The following is a 16,643-nucleotide window of genomic DNA, read 5'->3' as shown; positions in this document are numbered from 1 at the left end:
TTTATTCAATTAAAATTGAATTTAATAAGATAAAAAGAACTTGAAGGGAAACTGAAGGAATTATAGAATTTAAATAATTGTTTCTTCACTATTAGAGATAGTTCTAAATGATTCTTCCAAGATTAAGAAAGGGGATTTGAAAGTCACTACAAAGCTGGAACAGTTAGTTCTTTACTCAATGGTTGAGATTTAGTGTAATGAAGATGAACTCTGAGATATGAATAACAGAGGGATTGCTATCACATCTTCCCATTTTCCCACTCTCTATCTTGTAAATTTTGTTGCTGATGCTTTTTCCTTTTTAAGGGCTTATTACTTTTACGTTGTGATCTGTAACCATATTTCCCTCAGCTATTCAGTTTAAGTCCTGTGTTCACTGTTCATCATTGTTTTCCCCCTTCAATTTCTATATTTCTGCATTCTTTCTTTTGAATCATTTTTGCTTGGTAGAATTTCACTGCCAAGGAGTTATTTTCAAGAGGAAGTCATGAGGCTTTATACTCTCAACTTTTAAATTTTGGAATTGTCTGTCTGTTGCATTTATATTTGAAAACAAATTGGGTAGGTAAAGATTTTGCAACCTACTTTCTCTTGAATTGTTATAGAATTTACTAAATGACTGCATAGTATTTCATTAAATGAATGTCAATTAATGGTCATCTATTCTCAATTTTCTATTATTATAGCAAGTCTATTATCATAAGCATATTAAGTGAAATTTTGGGATCAGAGTATATATACACATTCAGCTTTTTTGAAACATCTGCCAGCTCTTTTTAGATAGATTATTTAATATGTATTCCTGTCAGCAGTGCATAAAAGGGTCATCTTATTTCTATCATCATTAACAGTGGATTTTATTAATTCCTTGAATATATGCTAATTTTGTAAGAAAAAAGAAAATTTTCTTATATTTTAAATTGTTTCTTAGTAAAGTTTAATATATTATGTGCAGTTATTAACCAATTTGATTTTTCATTTTATGAGCTGCCTCTTTAAGTCTTTTACTATTTTCTATTGAAGTGTAGCTGTTACTTCACTGATTTGAAAGAATATTTTGGGTATTATGGATAGTTACTTTCACATGTATACTGAAAATATTCCTTCACTTTGTTTTTAACTTTCCTTGTGGATTAAAATGCTTATTATCTTCGATGGATACTAAAACTACTAGATAAAAATTTAATGAGGAACAGAATATTTGCATAATTTCAAAGTATTTCGCCACAAATTACAGAAAGAATAGTAGTAAATTTATAGTGGAGAAAGTTGGCAGGTAGTACCTTAACCAAGAGGTGAAAATTAGTATCAATAATAATGAGATATTATGGTCCTCCTGATATAAGGCGCTAAGAAAGACGTAATATCATTTATGTAATTCTCTTGCCAAACACACAAAATTTGAATTTAACCTTGAGAAAACATGAGGCAAACTAAAACTGAAGCATGTTCTATAAAACAACTAGCCTATAGCCTTTAAAAATATCTATAGAGCCATGAAAACTAAATGTATTACGTTCCCCTGGATTTAATTATGTACCAGAAAAAAATGCTATTAATGACGTTTATTAAGACAATTGGCAAAATTTGAATGTGGAATATAGATTATATAATAAAACTGTATCAATAGTAAGTTTTCTGATTTTGATAATTGAATTGTGGTTGGAAAGATAATGGTTATACTGAGGAAGATATACTGAAGGAGTCAGGGATGAAGGCACCTGTTCTCAAGTGATTCAAAATGATATGTATAGGTGAGTATGTATCTGTGTGTGTGTGAGAGAGAGAGAGAGAATAATAAAAATGCAGCGCAGTGTTAATAATTGATGAATGTGGGTGAAGGTTATGTGTGACTTTCTTTGTATTCCTGTAGTTTCTCTTTAGGTTAGAAATTATTTCAAAATAAACCATTAAAAATTCTTCCCTGCACAAAAAATGTATATAATGAAATTTTATCAAGGCTTTTTTAAAAAATAATTTTTGACTTTTGTGCCATGCTTGAAAAAAATCTTCTTTATCTCAAGATTGTAAGTATAGTCACTGATGTTTTCTTTCTATGGTTTTATTTATTTATGTTGACATTTTCCATCTATCTGGAATTTTGGCGTGGGAACAAGAAAATATCCAGGTTTTTTTCTCCCAGATGTATAACCAATTTTCCCCACAACATATATTGAATAATTAATCTTTCCTCACTAGTGTGAAAGGATATGCTTATCATGTACCTATTGTGTGTGTGTGTATATATATATATATGTAAATATAATATGTATTATGAGGCTTCCCAGGTTGTGCTAGTGGTAAGGAACCCTCCTGCCAATGCAGGAGACTTAAGAGATGCAGGTTTGATCCCTGGGTTGGGAAGATCCCCTGGAGGAGGGCATGACAACCCACTCCAGTATTCTTGCCTGAAAATCCCAAGGACAGAGAAACCTAGCAGGCTACAGTCCCTAGGGTCACAAAGAGTCAGACATGACTGAAGCAACTTAGCACACACACACTATATAAATATTTAGTCCATCAGTTTAGTTCAGTCACTCAGTCATGTCCGACTCTTCGAGACCCCATGAATTGCAGCATGACAGGCCTCCCTATCCGTCACCAACTCCCGGAGTTCACCCAAACTCAGGTGCATCGAGTCAGTGATGCCATCCAGCCATCTCATCCCCTGTCATCCCCTTATCCTCCTGCCCCCAATCCCTCCCAGCATCAGGGTCTTTTCAAATGAGTCAGCTCTTCACATGAGGTAGCCAAAGTATTGGAGTTTCAGCCTCAGCATCAGTCTTTCCAATGAATACCCAGGACTGGTCTCCTTTAGGACGGACTGGTTGGATCTCCTTGCAGTCCAAGGGACTCTCAAGAGTCTTCTCTAACACCACAGTTCAAAAGCATCAATTCTTCGGCTCTCAGCTTTCTTCACAGTCCAACTCTCACATCCGTACATGACCACAGGAAAAACCATAGCCTTGGACCTTTGTTGACAAAGTAATGTCTCTGCTTTTTAATGTGCTATCTAGGTCGATCATAACTTTCCTTCCAAGGAGTAAGCATCTTTTAATTTCATGGCTGCAGTCACCATCTGCAGTGATTTTGGAGCCGAGAAAAATAAAGTCTGACACTGTTTCACCATCTATTTGCCATGAAGTGATGGGACCAGATGCCGTGATCTTCGTTTTCTGAATGTTGAGCTTTAAGCCAACTTTTTCACTCTCCTCTTTCACTTTTATCAAGAGGCTTTTTAGTTCCTCTTCAGTTTCTGCCATAAGGGTGGTGTCATCTGCATATCTGAGGTTATTGATATTTCTCCCAGCAATCTTGATTCCAGCTTGTGCTTCTTCCAGCCCAGCGTTTCTCATCATGTACTCTGCATAGAAGTTAAATAAGCAGGGTGACAATATACAGCCTTGACCTACTCCTTTTCCTATTTGGAACCAGTCTGTTGTTCCATGTCCAATTCTAACTGTTGCTTCCTGACCTGCATACAGGTTTCTCAAGAGGCAGGTCAGGTGGTCTAGTATTCCCATCTCTTTCAGAATTTTCCACAGTTGATTGTGATCCACACAGTCAAAGGCTTTGGTATAGTCAATAGAGCAGAAATAGATGTTTTTCTGGAACTCTCTTGCTTTTTCGATGATCCAGCGGATGTTGGCAATTTGATCTCTGGTTCCTCTGCCTTTTCTAAAACCAGCTTGAACATCTGGAAGTTCATGGTTCACATATTGCTGAAGCCTAGCTTGGAGAATTTTGAGCATTACTTTACTAGCGTGTGAGATGAGTGCAATTGTGTGGTAGTTTGAGCATTCTTTGGTATTGCCTTTCTTTGGGATTGGGCTTCCCTGGTGGCTCAGATGGTAAAGCGTCTGCCTGCAGTGGGGGAGACCCGGGTTCAGTCCCTGGGTTGGGAAGATCCCCTGGAGAAGGAAATGGCAACCCACTCCAGTACTCTTGCCTGGAAAATTCCATGGACTGAGGAGCCTGGTGGGCTACAGTCCATGGGGTCACAAAGAGTCAGACATGACTGAGTGACTTCACTTTCACTTTCTTTGGAATTGGAATGAAAACTGACCTTTTCCAGTCCTGTGGCCACTGCTGAGTTTTCCAAATTTGCTGGCATATTGAGTGCAGCACTTTCACAGCATCATCTTTCAGGATTTGAAATAGCTCAACTGGAATTCCATCACCTCCACTAGCTTTGTTCATAGTGATGCTTTCTAAGGCCCACTTGCTTTCACATTCCAGGATGTCTGGCTCTAGGTGAGCGATCACACCATCGCGATGATCTTGGTTGTGAAGATCTTTTTTGTACAGTTCTTCTGTGTATTCTTGCCACCTCTTCTTAATCTCTTCTGCTTCTGTTAGGTCCATACCATTTCTGTCCTTTATCGAGCCCATCTTTGCATGAAATGTTCCTTTGGTATCTCTAATTTTCTTGAAGAGATCTCTAGTGTTTCCCATTCTCTTGTTTTCCTCTATTTCTTTGCATTGATCACTGAGGAAGGCTTTCTTATCTCTCCTTGCAATTCTTTGGAACTCTGCATTCAAATGGGAATATCTTTCCTTTTCTCCTTTGCTTTTCACTTCTTTTCTTTTCACAGCTATTTGTAAGGCCTCCCCAGACAGCCATTTTGCTTTTTTGCATTTCTTTTCCATGGGGATGGTCTTTATACCTGGGTGGTCTTCATCCCTGTCTCTTGTACAATGTCATGAACCTCTGTGCATAGTTCATCAGGCACTCTGTCTATCAGATTTAGTCCATACATATGTAATATTTCTTGATATATCTTGGGCTCATGTGTGATCCTTTGATGTGTTCATCTGTGTATTTCTTAGTAATTATTGCCCCCCTGCTCCATAATTTTTCTGGTCATTTTTATGTATTTACTTCTTCAGAAGATTTTCAGAACCATTTCCTTGGGGATTATTTGATTTCAGATAACATACAAATCAATTCAAAAGGGTTTATTGCGTGCATATAAGACTTTAAAAAGGGGGACAACCAGCCTCAAATCATGAAGGACCTGGGTGAAGGATCTGGGTAAAGAACCTGGCAGAAATATTTAGACTATCACTCTAGTCCTCTGCCAGAGGTATTATGTGACTTAATCTTACCCACCAGCATTAAAGTTTAGTAGTTCAAATTTTAGGAGAAATAATTGAATTGGTCACTGTCCAACCAATCTTTTTTTTTCTCTGATTCAGGTACTTGTAAGCGTAGCTCAAGACTTTTTATAAGGGGAAATGTCTTAGAAAATGACTGTGGGTTTGGCAGACATCCTAAATAATGTCTAGTAAAAGCCCTCTGATAATGATTATTTTAGTCTAAGAATAATGACGGCCTTTCCATTTGTCAAATTTCTTTTTATGATACTTCATAGAGTTTCTTAGCTGTTTTTTTAAAAAAATATACTGTCCCCAAATATATGTTTAGATATTTTAGGCTTTTCATTATTTTGAGTGGAATCTTCTTTTCCCCCATTATATTTATTTGAATTATTGACTAGTCATTTTTTGTATATACAAAAGTAATTAGTCTTTGTAGTTAATTTTTAACTGTCTACTTTATTGACTTTTCTGATCATTTCCTTGTGTTGTCAATTGTTTCTCTTGAATTATCTAGGTATATAGTCATGTTATCTGCAAAGAAAGATTGTTTTGTCTTCTTTAAAACCTATTTTGTATTGTTAAATATTCTGGTATCTTTATAAAGATCAGAAGGAAATCAATAAGCTCATTTTCATTTTGTAAATCCAGAAAAAGGACAGAACTGTTGTGTTATATTTGGGAAGTCTAACAAAAACACGAGGCCAGATATTGAATTTCTTGATGACTTAACTGGAAGTAAACTGTCCAGCCAACAAACCAATCATCAGTCCATCCAGCCAGCCAGCTAGCCAGCCAGCCAATAAATCTTTTCTTTTTTTTATACCATAGATACTTGTAGATACAATAAGAAAGACACAGTCCCTGAAGTTAGAGAATTTAGATATAGAAACAAACACAAAAGCAAGCAATTAAAATAGTACATAAGGCAAAATACATGGTGTTAATGAAATCACATAGAAATGGGCACCTAAGCCAACCTTGGGTGGTCAAGGAAGGCTACTGGAAGAGGGTAACATCTAAAAAGATTTCTGAAGGAAATATTTGAATGGAAGGAAGACTACATTCTCAATAAATATATTATGCCATTCAGTTGCTTTGAAATATTAGTGATCAACCATTCTGAAATCTTCATGAATCTCTAGATTTTTCAATTTGCCTTTGCAGCTCAAGGTGCCAATGGTACTCTGGGGAACCCCACCCTGGATACAAGTCTACTGGAGGAGTTCTTGGGCAATGACTTCGATTTGGGAGCCTTGTAAGTAATGAGAGCACTGCTCTCCATTTGGTGTTTAAAAAATTATGAAATAATTAAATGAACTGGGAAGTGCTTCTTCCTCTTCTGTTTTTCAGAAGAGCTTAAGTAGAGTTGGTATTATTTCTTCTATTAATATAAACCTTCTGCAAATTTCATCAGTGAAGCTAACTAAGTCTGGAGTTTTTTGGTTTGTTTTGCTTGTTTTTTTTTTTTTAGTAGGAAGATCCTCTTTTCCAATTCTGTATCTTTAATAGACATGGGGCTATTCAGGTTATCAATTATTAATTATCAGCTTAAGCAGTTAATATCTTTGAATGGCTTTGTAAATTTCACTTATCAGCTATTAAATTTACTGGCATAAAATTGTTCATCACATTTCCTTATTATACTTTTAATGTCTGTAGAATCTATAGTGAACAACAGGTGTTGTCATGGATATCATGTCATTGATATTATTGATATCATATCATTGATATTCATGTCTTTTTTTCTTGATAATTTATCAAGAGGTTTATCAGTTTTCTTAAGCTTTTAAAGAACCAGCTTTTGGTTAAAATTATATTCTTAATTGTTTTTCTGTTTTCTATGTCATTGATTTCTGCTTTTATTTTCTAATATTTATATAGCCATGCCCACTTTCTTTTGAAACAACTTATAAGCAATAAAATTCAATTTTTGTCTCGTGTATGGTTTTGTGAATTTTGAGAAATTCACAGAGTTGTGTAACTATTGCCATGGTTACCACACACAACCATTCCTTCACCTGATACATTTCCCCTACATTTCCACTTTGTGCTCATACCCATCATGCTCCCCTAACCCCTGCTGACCACTGATCTTTCTTTTTCTGTCCCCATAGTTTTGCTTTTTCCAGAATGTCATATAAGTAAGGCCTTATGGTATATAATACAATGAGTCTGACTTCTTTTACTAAGCATAATGTCTTTTTTTTTTTTCCACTCTTTTTGCTGTTGTTGTTCATTCTTTTTTATTGCTGAGATAAGCCCACTCCAGTGTTCTTGCCTGGAGAATCCCAGGGACAGGGGAGCCTGGTGGGCTGCCGTCTATGGGGTCACACAGAGTCGGACATGACTGAAGTGACTTAGCAGCAGCAGCAGCAAGCTCTGTTGTAACAGTTTGTCCAGTTACTCATTCAAGGATATTTTGATTATTTCCAGTTTTGACAGTTATAAATAGCTCTTATAAATATTCATGCATAGGTGTTTGTGTGATCAAAAGTTTTAATTTCTCTAGGGTAACACTTTGGATAAAGTCTGCTGGACCATGTTATAGGTACAAGCTTAACTTTATAAAATTGCATTACCACTAGCAATATATGAGATAGCCAATTTCTGCTCTTCATCACCAGTTCTTGGAATTACTGGTTTTTTAAAAAATGTTATTATAGCCATTCTAATAGATTTATCATGGTATCCCGGTTTGTTTTAATTTGCCTTTTCCTATCAACAACTGATGTTGAGCCTTATTGCGTGTCGTTGTTTACCTTTCATATATTTTCTTTGTTAAAATGTTTGTTCAAATATTTTGCCCATTTAAAAAACTAAATTTTTCTTATTTTGGAGTTTAGAGAATTCTTTAAATATTCTGGATATTAGAACAGTGTTGGATATGTGATTATGAGTACTTTCTCCATGCCTGTAATTTGTGTTTTCTTTCTCTTCACAATGTCTTTCCCAGAGCAGAAGTTTTAAATTTTGATGATGTCCAATAGACCAAATTTTTCTTTTGTGTTTTATATCTAAGAAATATAGATATTGCCTAACAAGTTGTTAGAGATTTTCTTCTGTTTTTTTCCTAAAAGTTTAAGTTTTATATTTAGGTCTGTAATCCATTTTTAATTAATTTTTGTATGAGTTTTGAGATAGAAGTTGAGATTAATTTCTTTGTGTATAGATGTCCAGTTGCTTTGTGAATTCCTTGTTGGATAATATTTCTCTATCGAATTGTCTTTATGCTGTTATAAAAATAATTAGTTGACCATGTTTGTATGGATCTGTATCTAGACTCTTTATTCTGATCCATTGAGCCATGTATCTATTATTTGGCAAGCACCACATTATCTTGATTACTGTAATCAAAAGTCTTAAAACCATATAGTATAAGTTCTCCAAATTTGTCTTCTTTTTCAAAAGTACTTTGATAATTCTAGTTCCTTTGACCTCACATAAATATTAAAATCAGCTTGTTTATATCCATAACAATCTTGCTGAGATGTAGACTGCTGCTGCTGCTGCTAAGTCGCTTCAGTCGTGTCCGACTCTGTGCGACCCCATAGACGGTCTCCTACCAGGCTCCCCCATCCCTGGGATTCTCCAGGCAAGAACGCTGGAGTGGGTTGCCATTGCCTTCTCCAATGATTGAAAGTGAAAAGTGAAAGTGCAGTCACTCAGTCGTGTCTGACTCTTAGTGACCTCATGGACAGCAGCCTACCAGGCTCTTCCATCCATGGGATTTTCTAGGCAAGAGTACTTGAGTGGGATGCCATTGCCTTCTCCGAGATGTGGACTAGAATTGTATTAAGTCTAGAGATCCATCTGGGGGAAAATCAACATCTTAATGGCTTCCCAGGTGGTACAGTGGTAAAGAACCCGACTGCCAATGCAGGAGAGGCAGGTTTGATCCCTGGGTCAGGAATATCCCCTGGAGAGGGGAATGACAACACACTCCAGTATTCTTGTCTGGCCAATCCCATGGACAGAAGAACCCAGGTGGGCTACAGTCCATGGGGTCTCAAAAGAGACATGACTTAGCAACTGAGCATGCATATACAACATCTTAAGAAAATTGAGTCTTCCAAGCCATGGACTTGGACTGCAAGGAGATCCAACCAGTCCATTCTGAAGGAGATCAGCCCTGAGATTTCTTTGGAAGGAATGATGCTAAAGCTGAAACTCCAGTACTTCCGCCACCTCATGTGAAGAGTTGACTCATTGGAAAAGACTCTGATGCTGGGAGGGATTGAGGGCAGGAGGAGAAGGGGACGACCCAGGATGAGATGGCTGGATGGCATCACTGACTCGATGGCCGTGAGTCTGGGTGAACTACGGGAGATGGTGATGGACAGGGAGGCCTGGCGTGCTGCGATTCATGGGGTCGCAGAGTCGGACACGACTGAGCGACTGAACTGAACTGACTGAAGCCATGGACATAATTGTTGGTTAGTCACTAAGTCGCGTCTGACTCTTTTGAGACCCCATGGATTGTAGCCCACCTGGGTTTCTCTATCCACGGGATTTGCCAGACAAGAATATTGGAGTGGGTTGCCATTTCCTTCTCCAAAGGATCTTCCCAACCCAGGGACTGAACCTGCATCTCCTGCCTTGGCAGGCAAATTCTTTACTGCTGCGCCACCAAGGAGGCCCTGTGAACATATTATACCTCTCCATTTATTTAGGCTTCCGTTGCTTTCTTTCATCAGTGTTTGTAGTTTTAGCTGCAAATCTTGTATGTTTTGTTTAGATCTATACCCAAGTGTTTCATGATTTTTCTTTGAGTTAGTGTAAATAATAGTGGTGCTAAATTTTTTTCCCAAATTTTAGGTTCCAATTATTCATTGCCATCATATAGAACTATTTTTGTTTTTTATATAGTGGGCTTGGGTCCTGCAATCTTAATGAAGCCATTAATTAAGGAATTCCTCCGTTGTGTTTCTTTTCTTTTTCACTAATTTCTATTCTTATTATTTCCTTCTGCTTATTTTGGGCTTAGTCAGCTCCTCGTTGTTTAGTTTCTCAAGTTGGAAGCTTAGTTCTTGATTTGAGACCATTCTTTGTTTTCTGATTTAATCATTCAATGCTTTAGCTGCCTTCCTCAGTTTTTAATATGCTATTCTTTGGTTTTCTTTCAGCTCAAAGTATTTCCTGTTTTTTCTTGAGACATCCTCTTTAACTCATGGTTTGCTAGAATTGGTTTATCTAATTTCTAAATATTTTGGAATTTTCCTGTCACTGATTCATCGTTTAATTCCCTTATGGACAGAGAACACATTCTATAATTCCAATTATTTTAAATTTGTTAAGATTTGCTTTATGATCCAGGACACGATCTATCTTGTGAATGTTCCCTGTGCGCTTTGTGCATTCACTGTTGTTGGGTCAAGTATTCAAGCTGGTTAATATTGTTGTTCAAGTCTTCCACAGCTTTCCTGATTTTTCTCTACTTCTTTTATCTATTACTGTAAGAGAAATGCCAAAGTCCTCAAGAATGATTGTGGATTTAGAGTTCTCAGTTCTTTTCCCCCCAGTACTGTCTTCTGATCTCTATGGTTTCTGATGAGAAATAAGCAGTTATTTGAATCATTGCTTCCTTGTATATATAATATATCATTTTTCTCTACCTGCAAGATAACATTTTTAGCAATCTTATTATAATGTGTCTGGATATGGGAAGGTTTTCTTTGCGATTATACTGTTTTGCTCTGCTTCTTAAACTGTACATTTCTGTTTTTCACTACATCTAGGAAGTTTTTAGTCGTTATTTCCTCACATTTATGTTTCTGTATCAATGTCTTTCTTTCCTCTGTCTAGGACTCCAGTGATGCATATGTTAGACTTTTGATGTTGTACACAGGTCCCTGAGGCTCAGTTCATTTTTTTCCTCTCTGTTTTTTATATTGGATAATTTCTATTAATCTGTCTTTAAGTTCACTGACCCTCCTCTGTCATTCCCTCCTGTTGCTGAGCCCACATCGACGTTCCTATAAATGCCCTTCCATCTCTCCCCCATGAAGGACAGAGAGTGAAACAAGACATGAATCTCAGTAGTAACAGGGAAAGCTATTTGCAGGTATTTTGGTACCTGGCTCTTGTTGCTCTTTGCCAACAAAAAAACATCCATGCCAAAATGACGGTGGGGAAGAATGGAAGCTCAACATTTTGCAGGCTAATTAAGCACACACACACATACATACACACACACACACACACAACTGATGGGTTGCCACATATCTGACCCACACTCTGAGCTGGCTGTTTGCTCCAGGTGGCTGCATGGGCTGACACCAGACACAAATTGCCCCTGTGCCTGCTTTCATATTCCTCTCAGTCCATCCAGGTAGCTGCCATTATTCCTGCGAGAAGGATGGGCAAGTGGGTTTACCCTAACCATCTCTGCCTATAAACAGTCTGTCAGAAGTTATCCAGTTTCTTTCCCTCACGTGAGTTCTTCTTAAGATAAGGTAAAGCTTATCCCATCGGAATCTGTTTAATCATCTGGATCACTTTTATAACTAGCAGAAAGAACTTTAGCTGTTTGTGGGGAAAAGTGAACAAGTCTTAAGTCTTATTCAAAGAGCTGTCTTTCTACCTGGGTGTTCAGAAACCTGTCATTGGATCTTAGTCTCCCTGATAATAATGGTCCTGCGAGCAAGACCAGATATCTTGCTACGGATGATTGCTATTGAGATTCAGACACAGTTTGCTCAATCAGATTTACTTTCTACCTTTGAGAGTTTGTAAGTGAAGTAGAGGAGAGAGTTAATATTGTTGAACATACACCAATTATTAGGTGTTATTCTTTGTAATTTATTCACTTATTTAATTACATATTTGATTTTACACATTTCATTCTCTTATTAACTCTTCAAAATAGGCACAGTATTGTCCATATTTTACACATGAAGAGGCTGAGATGCGAAGTAAGTCTTCGTCGGTGAATCAGAGACAAAGCTGGAATTAAAATGTGCCTGGCGCTAGAACACCTGCCTTTTCTGCTACATGCATCTTTTGGATTAATTGATATTTTTGGAGATGTTTTTAGACTCCATGACTCTCAGGGAAACACATGAAGTGTGTCTAAAATTGTGTGCTAAAAGCTGTGACTCAGACAGATCCTGAACCATTGTTTGCAAAGATTGTCAGAGTTCTCGCACGTTAAAGAGAAGTCCTATGATCAGATAACCTACCTTTGCTCAGGTACATGCAGTTAAGTGGAGCTGCAATAAAAATCCAAGAGAGAACAAGTGGAAACAGCCCCAGTCTGTACTCATGGAGTTGCTGAGCTGGTCCAGTGATCATTATAAATCTGGATTATGTATTCAAATACCCCAAGTGTTGAGTGTTTCTAAATTCCAGGCTCTCTTTTTGCAGGTTAGTTGTATTCCTCACAGAAGTCCTGGGATGTAGGTTTTCTTTCCTGGGTTCACAGCTAATAAGTAGCAGAGCTGGGATTCAAGCATGAATTTACTACAAACACTGTGTTACTTCCCCTCTACTATGTGAAAGTGTTAGCTACTCAGCCGTGTCCGACTCTTTGCAACCCCCTGGACTGTAGCCTGCCAGTGTCCTCTGCCACGGAATTCTCCAAGCAAGAATACTGGAGTGGGTAGCCATTTCCTTCTCTAGGGATATTCCCAACCTAGGAATCGAACCCAGGTCTCCTGCATTATAGGCAAATGCTTTACTGTCTGAGCCACCATATTGCCCTTGAATTGTGACTTTAAAAATTATCAATGACAACTTTTAAGCAACTTAAGAGACTATTAAGCTACACAATTTCTGAAAGCAAATTTGAATCTCATAGGTATATTTTCAAATCTCAAATACATTAAAAAATGAAATTGTGGCTATGTGAAACAGCTGTCCCTAAAAGCTCTATGGAAAAGTAGTCCCATAAGATGCTGTGGGAAAAAAAATTAAAATTCCATGGTCAATAATAAATAAGCTTGTGACTTACTGAGTTAAAATTAGATAAATTTCTTTACTGCAGGACTTTTCAGAGCCTTTGTTGTGCCAGTATGCAGCTGTGAAAGGGAAATGGTATGCAGTGTTCTCAAACTTACATGGCTGGGAGTCCCTTTTGGGAGGCATGGGCCCATATATAAGCACTGGAATGTGCTGCTCAGGACAATCTCATCTTTCTGTGTGACTCTAATTGGTATGTTGAACTGGGGATTGTTAGGATGAGATGTTCTAACAATTGCCCTCGCCCCTGTGTTTCCTTGTGTGGAGAGTCCAAGGCAGCTGTCTGACCAGGAGGAGCATGAGGAGCAGGCTGAAGTCCTCTGATTTGCTAGGTTAGCCTGACAGTTACCCACTAAAAACAAAGGTGAACTGTGGTGGTTGAACACCCTGGGAAATGTCCAGGTACAGAGTACTGCTTATAGAGCAGGAGGCTGAAGACTTAGGGGGCAGCATAAACTCCTGGAGGTTACAGTGAAATAGGACAAGAGGGGTGTGTGTGTGTGTGTGTGTGTGTGTGTGTGTGTGTGTGTGTGGTGTGTGTGTGTGTGTGTATGTGTCTAGAGGAAGGAAGACTCTGGAAAAGTGACCAGTGGATCTTCAAGACAGGCTTTGTTTTCTTCAAAAATGCCCAGAGGTTTTCCTTCTTCCTTCCTTTACACAAAGTGTGGGTGAGGTTGCCATAGCATCAGCATCGCCTGAAAGCTAAGAATGTCATACCTCAAGCCCTGACCCCAAATGCTGAGTCTAAATCTGCTCTTTTACCAGGATCCCTGTGGGATTCACATACCGGTTACAGTCTGAGAAGCCCTACTTTAGATCACATGCATATATGTCCTTCCTCACCACTTCCCAAGACCCAAACCAAGTAATCCAGTCTGGTTTGAGCGTGTTCAAGGAGGTAAATGGCACACCAAGCTTTAGGCTGGCCTCGAGATGCTGCTGATGGGTAAGAAGGAGCTAACTTAGGGCACTGAGGCGACACCCAATCACAGATTTCCACGGGTGACTTCACAGGAGAGGAACTTACAGACATATTAGGCCCATGAAGAATCAACGCCAGGTTTCATGTCATTTCATTCTAAGGGTTGAGTTTAAGCATCTGGTATTCTGGGTTTCGCTTTGTTGTTGTTTACCCGCTAAGTTGTGTCTGACTGTGACCCCATGGACTGTAGCCCACCAGGCTCCTCTGTTCATGGGATTCTCCAGGCAAGAATACAGGAGTGGGTGGCCATTTCCTTCTCCAGAGGATCTTCCCAACCCTGGGATTGAACCCATGTCTCCTGCATTGCAGGCAGATTCTTTACTGCTGAGCCACCAGGGAAGCCCAGGTTTCACTTTGGACTTGGCTTATTGGAGTTGGATGGCAGAACGAGTTAGGAGTCAATGACCAGCTGCATGTTTTAGTTCTGCCACTGGTATAGTGGGGCTGATAAACTCTTCACTGTGATGTTGCGAAAGAGAGTGAGATAGTCTGTGTGATTCTGTGAGATGAGCGTTTTAAAGGCTGGGTTCATCGACCAGTTTGATTTCTGGGTTCAAACGGATGTGGTAGGAGGAAAGGTAAACAGAATCCTGAGCTAAAGCATTACCAATGACTTATCAATTCTAAAGGTATTTGTAAAAAATGACATAACCTACAGTCAAGAGTTTAAGATATTTAAATATCTGTATCGAAAAACACCATATTCATTTTTTAAAAAATAGTCTCATTTGTTTCTTTTCGGCCGCGCTGGGCCTTGGTTGCTGCGCTATGGTTGCGTGCACGGGCTTCTCCTGTCGCAGAGCGCAGGCTCCAGGCGCGCAGGCTTCCGGGTTCCGGAGCACAGGATCAGTGGCTGTGTGCACGGACTTAGTCGCTTTGCATCATGTGGGCTGTTCCTAGATTAGGGACCAAACCCACGTCTCTTTCATTGGCAGGCAGATTCTTTACTACCGAGCCACCAGAGACGCCAACACCTTGATCTCTTCGAGCATAAACTCTGATGCTAGATCTTTTGACTCCAGTTTGGCTGCCAGATGAATAATCTCGGGTAAATTACTTAACCTCATCAAGTCTCAGTTTCATTGTCTGGGGGTTAGGGGCAAAGATAGTCATAGCAGACATTAGATGAGGCAACACATGCAAAGGGTTAGCTCAGTGACTGGACCAGAGTAGGTCCTCTCTAAAGGTTGTCTATTTCTCAAGCAGCAGGAGAGAGTGATGAGAGGGTCAGGATCTTTGCAGTTTGCCAAGATAGGGCTGAAGAAGAGGGGTGGCAGCTTGCTTGTCTTTTTTTTTTTTTTTTTTTAATTGTAGGATAGTTGCTTTGCACCATGCTTTTCTTGCTTCCACTGCCCTGTCATAAAATAATTTTCTTGGGCAACTTTATCTGGTGATGACATTTCTGCCAAGGCCCTTTCCCATCCCAGCTTCCAGGTGGTGGGTACCAAGCTTGATCAAATATTTATTTATTAAGTGCCTACTACATGCTTGCCAGTGGGTACTATGCAGGAGACACACACACACGCACACATACACACACAGTATTAAGACATGGACTTTCCTGGTGGCTCAGACTTTAACGAGTCTGCCTGTAACACAGGAGACCCTGGTTCAGTCCCTGGGTTGGAAAGATCCTCTGGAGAAGGAAATGGCAACCCGCTCCAGTATTCTTGCCTGGAAAATCCAATGGATGGAGGAGCCTGGCGGGCTACAGTCCATGGGGTCACAGAGAGTCAGACACGCCTGAGTGACTTCACTTCTACATGCTTGCCAGTGGGCACAATGCGGGAGACACACACACACACACAGTATTAAGACACGCTCGTAAGTGAATGTCTGTGTGGGAGGACATGAATCATACACATGAAAATCTGGAGAAAATACTTTCAGTAACAGCAATCTTTGTAATTGCATGATGGGGTACAACAGTAAACAAAACAATGAAGTTCCTGCTAACAGCTTACCGAGGGCAGTGTGGTAAAGCAGTCTGCCCTGCAGGGCACCCAGGCACTTTTCTTTGATTTAGTGGTGTGTGGTTATAATGACAAATAGCAAATTGACTTTCTGTGGGTTTAAGTATTGGTTTTTAAGTTCTCAGAAGACAATGCATTTCCTTATTGCCTGCTCCTGGGGAGAGCTCTTCCTATGCCTTCAGCATTCACTCTAAGCGCTCCAAGGTCATTACGGACTCCAGTGGGAAGAGAAAGACGGTGACAGATTGTATAAAGTTGTTCAGTAAGATGAAGAAAAGTAACTGTAGGGTAGGAGGGTAGAATGCAAGGGGTGGGGGAAGACTCTACCAGGTTAGACTGGTGGTCAGGAAAACTCTCTTGATATATGAATTTATATACACACACATATTTACGGCCATATGTCAGGTAAAAACAGTAATTCATATTGATTAAGTAATAACTCTGTACAGGGCACTCTGCTGAGGTGATGTCACTGTGCAATAGAGCTTTAGAGAAGATGCAAGTGGTATGTGAAGGTGTCGGGTGGAGTCAGTGGAGAAAACTGAGGACTGGGTTGTAGAATTGTGAATAGTCCCAGCTGGGTGTTCATGGGAAGTCCATGTCTTTTTTTTTTTTTGGCTTTACCGCAG

At 39.1% G+C, this 16,643-nt stretch overlaps 1 protein-coding gene across 1 annotated transcript in view; it reads left to right on the top strand.

Annotated features, from left to right (window-relative positions):
• The window catches only part of MYRFL (myelin regulatory factor like), a 117,851-nt gene that overhangs the window by 22,503 nt on the left and 78,705 nt on the right, over positions 1 to 16,643 (top strand). The window contains exon 2 of the mRNA XM_052640568.1: positions 6,268 to 6,358. Coding sequence (XP_052496528.1) covers positions 6,268 to 6,358 — 91 coding nt within the window. The remainder of the gene's footprint in view (positions 1 to 6,267; positions 6,359 to 16,643) is intronic.

This window comes from Budorcas taxicolor, chromosome 5 (genome assembly GCF_023091745.1).
Source record: "Budorcas taxicolor isolate Tak-1 chromosome 5, Takin1.1, whole genome shotgun sequence".
NCBI lineage: Eukaryota > Metazoa > Chordata > Mammalia > Artiodactyla > Bovidae > Budorcas > Budorcas taxicolor.
The sequence above is the reverse complement of the archived record's forward strand: the minus strand, read 5'-3'. Positions and strand labels throughout refer to the sequence as shown.